General features: G+C 38.3%; 1 protein-coding gene across 3 annotated transcripts in view; it reads left to right on the top strand.

The window, feature by feature from the left end:
• Positions 1-11,565, top strand: part of ADCY7 (adenylate cyclase 7) — a 60,568-nt gene extending 49,003 nt beyond the window's left edge. For all 3 annotated transcript variants that reach the window (XM_015639971.3, XM_015639972.3, XM_015639973.3), the window contains exons 17-27: positions 181-318; positions 1,457-1,519; positions 2,271-2,309; positions 3,667-3,824; positions 4,965-5,046; positions 5,609-5,764; positions 6,425-6,571; positions 7,011-7,118; positions 7,876-7,990; positions 8,510-8,634; positions 8,779-11,565. In XM_015639971.3, coding sequence (XP_015495457.1) covers positions 181-318; positions 1,457-1,519; positions 2,271-2,309; positions 3,667-3,824; positions 4,965-5,046; positions 5,609-5,764; positions 6,425-6,571; positions 7,011-7,118; positions 7,876-7,990; positions 8,510-8,634; positions 8,779-8,925 — 1,278 coding nt within the window. In that variant the 3' untranslated portion in view covers positions 8,926-11,565. The remainder of the gene's footprint in view (positions 1-180; positions 319-1,456; positions 1,520-2,270; positions 2,310-3,666; positions 3,825-4,964; positions 5,047-5,608; positions 5,765-6,424; positions 6,572-7,010; positions 7,119-7,875; positions 7,991-8,509; positions 8,635-8,778) is intronic.
• Positions 11,566-12,706: the final 1,141 nt, after the last annotated feature.

Here is a 12,706-nt window from a genome sequence, read left to right as displayed (position 1 = left end):
TTGGGGAAAGGTGTTAGACATTGACTCCGAATGAGGAGATTCAAAGTCCTAGATTAGAATTCCAGTGAAGGCTCTTGACACTCTCCTGCAGAAAAAAGGTCAACTTTATATTCAGAAATATTTCTTCCCCTGTATCAAAGTGTTATCCCTGTTCCTGAAATGAATTAATTGTGTTTACAGAAGTGCTGCTCAGATCAGTGGCCTCTCCTGCGCCATCTGTGTGCTGTCTCAGAAAAGGTGGAGACAATGCCTTTACTTAGGCTGCCTTTAGCAGTCATCACTATAGCTGCCTTGCTGATTATAGCCATTTTTAATTTGGTGAGTAATCGCATTAATTGATGGACTTATTGTAAAATCCACAGTTTAGGTAACTTCCTCTATTATTTGCATCAAGTACCAGTTCTTGCTGCTTTTTCTAATGCCTGATTTGCAACAGGAGTTGATTTGCACAGGGGTAGTGCATGATGGCAATTAAAAGCATTAAAAATAAAATCTCCTAGTTTGTGGAACTGAAAGTACACGTGATAGACTTCAGATCTACAAACTTTTCTTGTTTTCAAGATGGCACTGATAACAACTCTTGACTGTAACCCTCATCACTAAGATGTTTTCCTTTCTTAATGTTCCTTTAAATGTTTGGCTGTGGCAGGCAGCACTTTAAGCAGCTCACTGTAGTGTTTGCACTCACTGGCAGTGATGTGGATGAAGGAGGGAAGAATAGAGCTTGGCTCTCTTTTAAAAGCAAATTGAGGATGGGTACTGCTGGAGTAAGGTGGAAATGGTGTCTGTGTTTTACATTTAGTTTGAATATTATGTTGCACCTGGGGTATGTACATTTGAATGACTGTGCTGTGTTTTTTATTTAAACACGCTCTGTGTGTTAACAGTTCCACCTAACTGATAGTTAACTACTAAAACTGATGTCCTCCTGATCCCATGTGTTTGTTTGCCTTGCCATTCTTCTGATTCCATGGGGAGTTCATTCTGAAAGCAATACTGCAGAAAATGCTTAATTTTCTTTTGTAGGGTATTTTTTCTGCTGGCTTAGGTCCTTGAATTGACTCACAGTGGTGTCATGTGAACACCACCAGAGACAGCCTGAAAGAAAATAGGAACAGCAGCTGTGAAACTGGGGGCTGAGACAAAACCACATGTTGTGCCAGATAGCTGCTAAATTAACATAGCCATAATGTAAAACTTTCCCCCAATTAGAAAATAAGTAATTTTAACCTTCTTGCAGCTTGTGTGTGCATATATGTTTAATAGAACTTCATGAAATGCCATTGTATTTCAACATTTATTCAATAGCACTGAAAAGACAACCAGATCAGCACTCTTTGTAAAATATATGGAGAAAAAAATCAGTGATTACCTGCTAATAAGTTTATATGGTGGTTTTATTGATGTGTTTTGGTTTGTGGTTTTTTTTTTTTTTCCTCCCCTCCAATAAATCAAGACTACTGAAAAGAACAAACCTGCCAATTTTACTGGACCAAATGAACTGTGCACTACCACCTATGTGAGTAGAGTACCCTCTTAATTTCTTGGATTAAAATGAAATGAGTCTTGGATGGTGGGTACAAGGATTATCAAAGCCCAACTCCTGTCATATAGATGGATGGCAACATTTCTGTATTTTTTCTTTTTATTTATAAAGATAGGGTGGGCTTTTTTTTTTAAATTGTTGAACATGAAGACTTGCTCATGACACATAGCAGTTTTAAGGGATATTTTGTATTTTTACATACAGCTTTCTTGTGCATCCTTCAGGAATTTTCAGAAGTCTGGAGTATTTATGTATAAAACTGAAGTTTTGGTTTATTTTGTTCTCTCAGCATATTTGAAAGGTGTTCTCTAGCATTTCTGTAAGGGTAAATTCAGCACTTATTAGTGACACAAAAGCATTATTTCTTGGGGTTTGTCATGGGGTAGCTTTACCTTTAAGGCAGCTGAGGAAAGAGGGGAAGTTGAAGGTGCTGATGGCTGATGGGAGTTCTTCTTCCTGACCAAGGAAGAAGACATACTTCCTGACATACTTTTTATGTCTTTAATGCTAAAGTAGTGTTCTATTTGGAGTTCATCCAAATGTTTGGGATGCTCTTTGTCACCTGGCCAGCCCTTTAGATGATGGGCATACTTTTGAATTATGTGCAACATGTGTGAGAAGCCTTTCATTCAGGAGCTTATTATGACAAATAATAAGTTACACATATGAAATGCACATTGTACTCACCTGGTAATTTTTTTGTTCTTGCATGTTTGTAAATCAGACTTTTGGAAACACAACTCATTCCTGCGTAGAGGAAACTGTAAGTAATGAATGCATTGTTCTTAAGCCTGATCTTTGAATGTCTTGTATATTACTGACAAATGGCAGGATCTGTTGCTGTATGGAAGGCAGCTTTTTAAGGTATCTGACAGCAGAAAAATTCTTCATGAAATCAAAATTATTCAGCTGCTGTTGTGCTGACTAAAGTATGGCTTTGCAGTTTTTAGAAATTTCAGACTTAGAAGTAGGTCTAAAACTTTAAGGATAAAAGCAGCAGAACAGGGTAATGATAATGTTTGAGTCTGAAAGATGAGAGCTGTACTTGCAAGTGTCTCAGTAAAGTGTGTTTACAGAGTGAAAGGGCTTAAGGGGCTGACAGACCTCTGTTGGTGTTCTTTACATAGTAGCTCCTTTTTCAGAGGTTTGGCTTGAGTTGTACCTTTTGGAGGTAGACTCAATGTCTGTAGGATGACAGAGTTGGTATAATGTGTTACATACGGGCTCTTAATAGGAGTTACCTCATAAATTGTTCTGGTTTCATTCACTTCAGCAGAAATGTTAATTACTTAGCAAAAAATCTCACAGTTCTGTGGTAAGCTTGTGTTATTACAGGTGGGAAAACTGCTTTGTGTATTAAGAGAAGGAATTCTTGTGCAGAAGCTGAGGTAATTTTGGAGCTGCTTGTGGACTAAAGTGTGCCAGCTGAGCACGTCCCACCCGTGCCCATGGCTGCAGGCAGCAATCCTGTCTGCACCACACTTGGTTTGGTGCTGCCAGCTGCAGGTTGACCTTGGACACCATGCCTGAGCTGGCATTCCCCTGGAAAATGCTCAGTAATTCCACAAAGGGGATAGTGGCCATAGCTTGATAATGCCTATTAGCACCAAAGTTCTCATGAAGGAGCTGTGTCAAGGCTGGGTAGTGGTCATTGTCTCCACGTGTTACTGGTGTGGCAGGTGGGAATGGGTATCTGCTTCAGACTACAGTGGGAAAACATGGTCAAAATAGGATTAGAGCACTGGACTTGCTGCTTCAGAGCTGGTTCACTGGACTGTGAACCTATTTTAGATTGGTCTGGAACTTTAAATAAATAATTGGTTAAATTTAATAAACTTCAGGAGATAAATTCTCAACACTTCAATTTTTATCTAGCATTGCTTACTTATGTTTCTTTTCTTGTTTAAATGTTTTTGTTTACCCATAACAAATTAAAAAGTAAACTAAAATCAATATTAAGTTCATCCTTTTATTGTCATTAAAAAGAAAGCTTTAAGTGATTGTTATTTCCTTGTTTTAAATTGCAGTGACTGTGAACTTAGAGCATTTACTGTGGTTTGAACATCTCTTAGACATAAGTTCTGAATAATGCAAAGGCTCTTTATGTTCCTCTTTTGCAGTATTATGCTTACTGCTGTATATTGGGGTTCATTGCCTGCTCGGTATTTCTTCAAATGAGCTTCGAACTCAAAGTTCTCCTCCTGTCCATTGCTGTGACTGTCTACCTCATCATTTTTAATACCCTTCAGCACAAAGACATCTATGGCAACAGTACCAGGTGCACTGTAAACTTTCTCATCCTTTAATGTTTCATTTAAAGAGGTGTTAGATTTTACTGGAATATTGAAATATCAAAATCACCTAAGCCAGACACTGCAAACCTTTCTGTAAAGGTAACAACATGGAAATCCTATTAGACCATGTCACCTTTATTTTTTTTTTTTTTCTGTTTAAACCAAGTATATGTTCTCTGAAAGAATTCTATAATGTGGCTTCTGTGATCCCTAGAAACCTTGGATTACATTAAGGACTAGAGAGCAGAATATTAATGTCATAGTAAGGTTGATCTTATGAAGAAAAGCCTTGCTAAAAGGCTGAGGCTCAAGCTGTGTTTCTGAGACCTTGGTAGTCAATAGGATGGCAAACTCTTCATGTACTAATCTAAGTGCAGGTATATTGAAATGTAACAGCAATTTACCTGCTCTAATTGCACAAACTGCAAATACTGAAGAGAAATCACATGCAAAGGCTTTACTGTCAGCTTTTAAGTCTTTCTCAGATTCCTCAGCATAGTCTCATAGCTGAAAATTACAATAAATTTATTTTGCAAGGGCTGTAACCTGTCAGCACACCTTAAAAAAGTTTGAGTGAACTTAATAATTCATATGATGAGAATTTAATTTGCATTTGTAAAAAGCAATCGATGTGGTAAGACTCATCTTACTATGAAATATGAGTGGTGATTCAGATACAGATATGATTTAACTGCTGTCTTTGTTGTAGGAATTCAGGTTTTTAATTTGTTATTGTCTTTTCATCCACAAATAAGAAAGTTTATTTTCCTCCCTCAAGGTTTTGTTGTGTTTTTGTGGGGTGGGAGCTGAAACTCAGTCAGGTGGAACTTAAGATGACTCCATTAAGATAAATCCATGTTTACTTGAGCATCTCACAGCAGCTACTGAGCACGGTTTCAACACCCAGCGTGTCCTGATGTGAAATGCATCATTCCAGGTGTTGGACTGCCTTGTTGTTAGGACAGGACCTGTCCCCAGGCTGCCACCAGCACAAATGCAGTGACACTGTGGTGCAAGTCTGGACAGACACCCTCCTCCTCCCCCCTTGCCTCCCACCCCAACCCTCCGTCATGCAGATTTTCTTAAAGCATACAGATGACTTTGTCTTGCTTTCTTATTTTCAGGTTTTTCATCAAAGAGCCAAGGATAATGACTAATTTATATTTGGTTCTGTTTTACATAACCCTAGTTCTACTTGCAAAACAGGTATGTATTTAAAATGCAATCCTGTAGTTCCTTTACTTGCAGCAAGTTGCTTTAAATAAAATGCAAGTGTTGTTCCTTGAAATTTTGCTCTAAATTAGTATATTTTTAAATATTTTTTTAATGTGCTGGTCTTGCATATAATGTACTTGTAATTCATTTTTGGTAATGAAAAAATCTTTACTGTGAAAGGATGGGAACATTTTTATAGCTTTCAACAGTGTTTGCATCACAGATGTCAGAACTTCCTGGTTCTTACAGTTTTGATCTATCTGTATTTATATATCAGTATTAATTCTAAATCAACATGGCAATTCAAGATAAAAACAATCATATCACTAAAGTATCATTTTGGTAAATACATCTGATGGTACCAAATGACATTTGGTCTTGGTGGCCGCTTCATATTTTTCTGACCTTTGCTCTCAAAGCACATTTTTCATAACTATATAGACCCAAATGACATTGAAGAAACGATTGCTATTGCACTTCTTGTGAAAATCACCCAATATTTTTCAGTGAGTTATTTTATGGATTTAATTTATCATATTTGAACTCTTTGCAGATTGATTATTACTGTCGACTGGATTGTCTGTGGAAGAATAAGTTTAAAAAAGAACATGAACAATTTGAAACTATGGAGAATGTTAATAGGCTTTTGCTGGAAAATGTACTGCCAGCACACGTTGCTGCATATTTCATTGGAGAAAAACGAAATGAGGTGTGTTGAGTCTCTCCTATGTGAAAGACAGCAAATTAGATTTCTGTGCTATATATTACACATGATGTGAAAAAGAACACAGACTGTAAACTTGTGCAGTCTTTGCCTCTTGTTTGCATTCCAAGACCTTTGTAAACATAAGAACCTGTTAACCAGATGGCCTCAAAAAAATGAAAACTTTTACTGTCAGTCCCTGAAATCTGTTCTCAGAATTAGTAGTTCAGCTTCAGGACACAGTTTAAGTTTGGCAAATATTTAAATGAGATTTACTGCTTTCCAAAGACTGTATTTTACCAGAGAGGATAGGTCATAGTTTTTAGGGAAATTCGTGGAGGAGCAGTTAGCATCTCCCTGAGAGTTCATTGATAATGATTTTTTTTTAAAAAAAACATCTCATTTTACCAGCATGTCATCAGAGAGAACAATGCTGTATCTCAGAAGAGTGACAATGTCCAAGTAGATGCAAATTTTTAAGATATCTTTAGGAATCTCAGCTTTTCCTTAGGCAAATCCACTTCATTAATGTTTCTGATAGAATAAGCAATGTGGTTTACTTCATAGGAAAGCTGTAATTTGATTACTGGTTACAAACAATTGAGTGTGAGTACCTGTGGGGGAGTGTGGCTGCTGACAATGTATGGGTTTATTGCTTTCCTTTAGGACTGGTACCATCAATCCTACGACTGTGTCTGTGTCATGTTTGCATCAGTACCAGATTTTAAGGTGTTTTACACTGAATGTGATGTCAATAAAGAAGGCTTGGAATGCTTGAGGCTGTTAAATGAAATCATTGCTGATTTTGATGAGGTAATTAAACTTCTGTCAAAAATGCACTGGATTACATGTTTACTGCAAAATAAACATTTCACTAGATCTGTGAGCATTAGAGGGCAAAAAACCATTTTTGTGCTGTACTGATATTCTGACTTCAGCCTTGCAGTCTTGAAAGATATTTTCCCATCTGGCTGGGATTTTCAAGTATATCACGTAATCCATGAGAAGTATGGTTTGAAAGTCCTGAATTTAAGGGCTTTATTTCAGTACTTCAGTGCTTTCATTTCTCTTGTGAGTGGGTAGAGCAAAACTGTGAAACTAATCCTCAATATTTTATCTAATCTTCATGTGAGTGATAGTATTGCTAGAGATGTTTAATGCTTATGGTAGACAGTATAAGATTTCTTGTTAAATACTACACTGAAATATGGTATTAAAGTCTCAAGTTTTTGCTTTTTTTCCATTCAAACAGCTCTTGTTAAAACCTAAATTTAGTGGTGTTGAAAAAATAAAAACAATTGGAAGCACATACATGGCAGCAGCTGGCCTCAGTGTTACACCAGGCCAGGAGAACAACCAGGTATGTTGGCTCTGAATCTGCCTTTGGTATTCTGTGGGTGCATAGGTGTGTTCAAAGCAACAAAATGTAACATGATACGAAAAAGTAAATCATGAAGGGTGACTTCCTGAAATGTAGAAAAAGATAACAAAATTGTATTTTCTCCTCCTGAATTCAGTGTTTATCTCCTAATTCCACTTTATTTCCAAATTAAGGTATTCAGTGTGTAATCCCAGCATACTTTTTGCATCTTTAATCTTTGATTCCAGTAGTTTAACATTCTTAGATGCATAACAGAAGGGCTCTAATAATAGGGGAGTCAAAGAATGGGAGCCAAAATAAAAGCCATCTCAGACCTGGACAGGAGGCTTTTTGTGATACCTGAGAACTGGCACAGAAAGAGAATCCTCAAGTGCCACATTTGGTCTGAAACTGTCACCCAGAAGAATTAACACCAATTTCACTGGCTCATTTTTAGTATAGCAGGTTTGTGTATGACATAAAGATGCATATAATAATATATCCAAAATACATAAAATTACAGCTGAAACCCTGAAGGACAGACATTAATTTGTGATAGAATTTAATCATATCACGCTTGTTGCCTCATAGCCATCCCAGCTGAATTTAATGGAGTTTGGAAGTTCTGCAGTTCCAAGGATGAGTGGTCTCATCCTTATAAACACTCCAGTCACTTCTAGTACTGCTTTGGAATAGCAGCCTGACACAGCCTTTCATGTTGTCATTTGATCATTAATACGTGTCATGCCTTGCACAGGATAGGGAAAGGCAGCACGCTCACATTGGGATTATGGTGGAGTATGGGATTGCCCTGATGAGTAAACTGGATGGCATCAACCGACATTCCTTTAACAATTTCCGCCTACGTGTTGGTAAGTTCTGTTGTGGGGAACGTGCACAGCTCAGACAAGTGAGAAATGAGGTAGGATGATGTAGATCCATGTGCTGAATAGCCAAAGGCAGTATTGTCTGGTCAGCTTTTCAGACAGGCTGAGCTCCTCCATGGATGGGCTTTTTCTCATCACTGGAGGGAGCAGCAGCAGGAGTGCAGCTGGATGACTTTGGAGGAAATGAAAGCTCCAGATAAGTGAAGTACCCTGTTAGTGACTGTTGGCTAAAGATAGTATTGTCATTACAATGCTCATCTCTATATATTAAAAGTAGAAGAGGAAGAATTTTGCTTTGTGCCCTAGACTTCCTATTTTACAACGAGCGAGTCACTTCACATCTCCTGAGCATCAGTATGAGTATTTCTAGAACAGTACTGATTGCTAGAAAGGTGTTGCAGAGCTAGGTTTTGGGATGTTATTTTCCCCTGAAGCTACAGCTAACAATGAAGCTGAAAGTCCCATCCCTTTCTACCTCAGTAATGATACCTGGTGTTTCTGCAGGGATCAATCATGGCCCGGTGATCGCTGGTGTGATTGGTGCCCGGAAGCCTCAGTATGACATTTGGGGCAACACTGTTAATGTTGCCAGCCGAATGGAGAGCACAGGGGAACTTGGCAAGATCCAGGTAAACCTATGAGCCTTGCAATGTCCAAGGCATTATTTCTAATTGGTTGTGGAATTTTAATGTGAATAATCATTAAAAAAAAATAAAATTAATGTGAATAATCAGAAGAATTTCACAAGAGTTTCTAATTCTTTTCACACAAAGGTCACAGAAGAAACAAGCAAAATACTACAGGAGCTGGGATACTCATGTGAATGTAGGGGACTCATTAATGTCAAAGGCAAGGGAGAACTGAGGACTTACTTTGTTTGCACTGAGACAGCCAAATTCCAGGGCATGGGACTGAACTGAGGCTACAATGAAGTTAATCAGAATAGACTTGGATCTGCCTCCCTTCTGTGAAGACTTAGAATTTCCCTCCTTATGTGAAGGACTTTATTCTAAAAACATGTATATACTGTTCCTATCTCTTCTACATCTCAAGAGAATTTTTTTTTTTTTAATAAAGAAGAATTCTGAGAAGTTTCTGGAAGATACACAACCATCAGTCTGAAAAAGACTACTTTTTCCTGAAGTCATTTGAAGATCTATCTAGAATTGCCATGAAGCATTTTCAGCTAGTCGCTTTCCATACCTGCACTGGCAATCTTAACAGCTCCGGTGACAACAGGAGTGGATGCACTGTAGAACTCATTCCCATGTTAAACATTCCATTTCCTGCATGACACACACCTGCTTACAGTATTGTGTTTGTCCTGACACGTGCAGTGATACTGAGGGCACTGCTATCCTGCTTTTAATGCTGAACAGACTTGACAGCAGAAGACAGCTGAATAATGGGAAGAGGAATGCAAGGAAACTCAAGTGTATCACATGATAACTGTGCTCAGCTCTTTTAGAAAAAAAACTGAATTGCACAGCATGGGGTCACTTCACCACCCTCACTTCCTCCACAGTAGTACCTTGTGTTATGCAGATGTTTTCATGACCAAGAGCTGTTCAGAAATAATAACTTTCATCTAGTTCAGCATGTTTACATTGTATTACATGTTCTCCTTTGTATTTCTCTGTAATTAGTATCTGCATGTGCATTTTGTTCTGTCATGGTAAGTTTTAAATTTTTTACTTTAAATTTCAAAAAGTGCAACTGCTGGTGAGGAGCACAGGGGACAGGCTCTGACAGCAGCTGTTGTTGCTGATCCCAGCAGGAATTCTGATTCTCTGCTGTGCTCTTGAGGGCACTTAAGGAAGAAAGAATAATCTGTTCTGAATTGCTGGGTAGGTGAAGAACAGAATTACTAAGAAAGTGTTAGAAACAGTAGCAGATACTGTATAAACAGAACTGTATCTGTGGTGGGGTTTGGTTTTGGTTTATTTTCCTGTTCTTATTCCTACAATTTGTCTAGCCACTGGCTGGTTTCTATGCCTTTCAAAGGCAATGCAGTTTTTTTCATAAACTGGTTTTGAAGGTTACAAAAGGACATATGGAAAAATGTATTCATAATGGAAATGTTTCAGCAGAGCCCCAATACTGGAAGTATGAGTAGAGCATTCATAAGATCATTGCGGACATGGTGTAAATTAGTTTAGTTTGTAAGTTTTAAGCTGTTAGTGGCCTTTGCCAATTTCTACATTGGCGTTTTTTACTTACTGCAGTCTCTTAATCTGTTTGCTGCTGGTGGTGACAGTAGTTTGTAAGGCTAACATTGTGCATGCTTATGTCTGTTAGTGTGGATGGATTCCCCCTTTTCCCACGTTAGGGCTGGACAGCAGAGTCATTAGTGAGTACAACACTTGGTTTTGGTTGATCCTTACTCCTCTACAAACAGCATTTCCTAATGCTTCTGGGTTTAGCACCAACCCATCCTGGACAAGTGTTTAAGCAATCCTGTGCATCACTGCCACTTTCTAATTACTGTGTAATTTCTTTAGAAGTGGATGTGACTATGTTTCAAGACAGGAACAAACCTAAATATTGTCCAACTGTGGATTAAAAATTGTGCTTGTAGTCTTTTGTCAATTTTCTCAATGAAATCTACGTATCTAGTGGGTCTCCAACAGAAAACAGCATGTAAGAAAACCTGAATTTGAGGTTGTCTAGTTCACACATGGGCTCTGCTGAAGAAGGAAGTGACATACTCACTGTTGTATTAGTGCAAGTCAGTGTTGTAGCTGAATAAACCTTCAAACAGCTTTTGCTACTCTTGTATGTTGTGTATTTGTAATTACAGGTGCTCAGCAAGCATTTGAGATATTTATTGTTTTACAGGACCATGCATGTGTCAAAGGCTACGTTCAGCAGTCTTTGATGTCATGTTAAGTAAAGTGACCATTTGTCTCACGAATCTATTTTGAAAAGTGCATTATACCTATAAATAGAGCTGGCTCTGAAGTGCTCCTGTTCACGGAACTAGCAGACTGTAGATGTAAGTTATCCATGAAAGAACATTTGCTGTCTGTAACAGCATTTTGAAATGCTTTTGTTTACATGATGTTGCCTGCCAGGCTGGTATCTTTGGGTGTAACATCAACTCAACCTCATTTGCAGAAGTGGCAGGAAGAGCTGCAGCTTCCAAAGGGGAAGGAGTTGGGTTTGATTGCAAGTTTAAAAAGAATGCTCACTTGGTGTGCTGTGCACAGCCTTCTTGGGGCAGTTAGAAACTGTGTAATGAAAAAGAGGGTGACTAATTTCTCACCAGAACTGGAACTGTGTAATGTGAGAGGTATATTCAACCACAGAAAAAGTTCAATTTAACAAGCAACTGTATTGAAATAATTGTTTTCAGCAGTTCTTCTGAGAGTGAACTGTGAAACTTAACGTTGAGGAAACAATCTTGTTGGAAAAATCTTCCTTGCAGCATTATTTTTTTTTCTTAAATGGAAAAAATGGCACTGTATTTAATTTGAAGAGCTAGTAACATTTGGAACTAGGAATCTGTTTTAAAGAACAAACTTTTGTTTTTACTATGAAATAAAAATTCTTGAAACATGTCTAGTTTTGCAGTTATTTTGATGGAGATACCCATAAAAAGGAGTCATTTTTTTATAGCACTGCAGAATTAATGGGACTTTTTTTACTCACAAATTAAACTCGATATTTATCTTTTTAAAAAATGTTGCCAGTAGAGAATGCTGAGAGTGACATCCACGTGTTCAACAGCTGATGAGAAATGTCAATATTTCTGTCACTGGTAGCCACCTCCTGCATCATCCAAAAGGTGAGTGATGGGCAGTGAGATGCTATGGAAGGAACCACTAAGGATTTGGCTGCTACATTTGCCCTGAATCTTGTCTTTTTCCTGTAGCAGGAAAAAAAATGATTTATATATTAATGGAAAAATTAATTCCTCCCCTGATGTAATAATTCAGCTGCTATTACCTAGAACTGATAAAGTTCCAGTGGTGTCCATTAACTCTTCTGGGACAATTGAAACTACTGGAGAAAAACCCAGGCTGACAGTTAATTTTGCAATGTATTTTACTAATTGTGAAAGTTTAAGAACAACTCTTTCTGCAGCATTTTTTTAGAGAGGAAGGAAGCAAGGACGATGTTGGCCATAAGACTGAGGGGAGAGGGTGGAATTCACAATGCTGTTTGGCCTGTAAGGTACCTCTTGGTTCAGTTCCCTGCCCCTGCACACATCAGGTGGTTGGAACCCTGCAGCTCATTCCTCTTGACTCCAGGGTTATACTGGAACCACAGATTAAAGAAAAGCAACATTCAAAAACAATTAAGGGTGCCTGTGGTAGCAGCCATGTGCAGCACTGTGTGATGGTGTCAGAGTAAGTGGGGAGCACAACAAAAGCTGACTTGGGTGTGCCGCTGGCTGCAGCTGTACCCCTGCAGTGCCTGTTTGGTGAACAGGGAACTGTCTTTTAATGTGAGAAGGATTCAAAACATGCTCCTTTCTGATAAACAAGCCTAGCATCATTATCCACAGTGTCTGCTAATACCTCTCTGTAATGTGAAGAACTGAGTGTCTCAGAGACACATCCATTGAGTACTTTTACTTCCTGACAGTAGGTGGGTTTGTCAGTCTCACTGGGTTTGTTAGTCTGAGCTTGCCCTCCAGTTTTAGGATACTGAAGTACACAGCAAGGTTTTTCTTAGAGGAGATTCATCCACCTTCAA

This window comes from Parus major, chromosome 11 (genome assembly GCF_001522545.3).
Source record: "Parus major isolate Abel chromosome 11, Parus_major1.1, whole genome shotgun sequence".
NCBI lineage: Eukaryota > Metazoa > Chordata > Aves > Passeriformes > Paridae > Parus > Parus major.
This window is presented reverse-complemented; position numbering and strand designations above follow the sequence as displayed.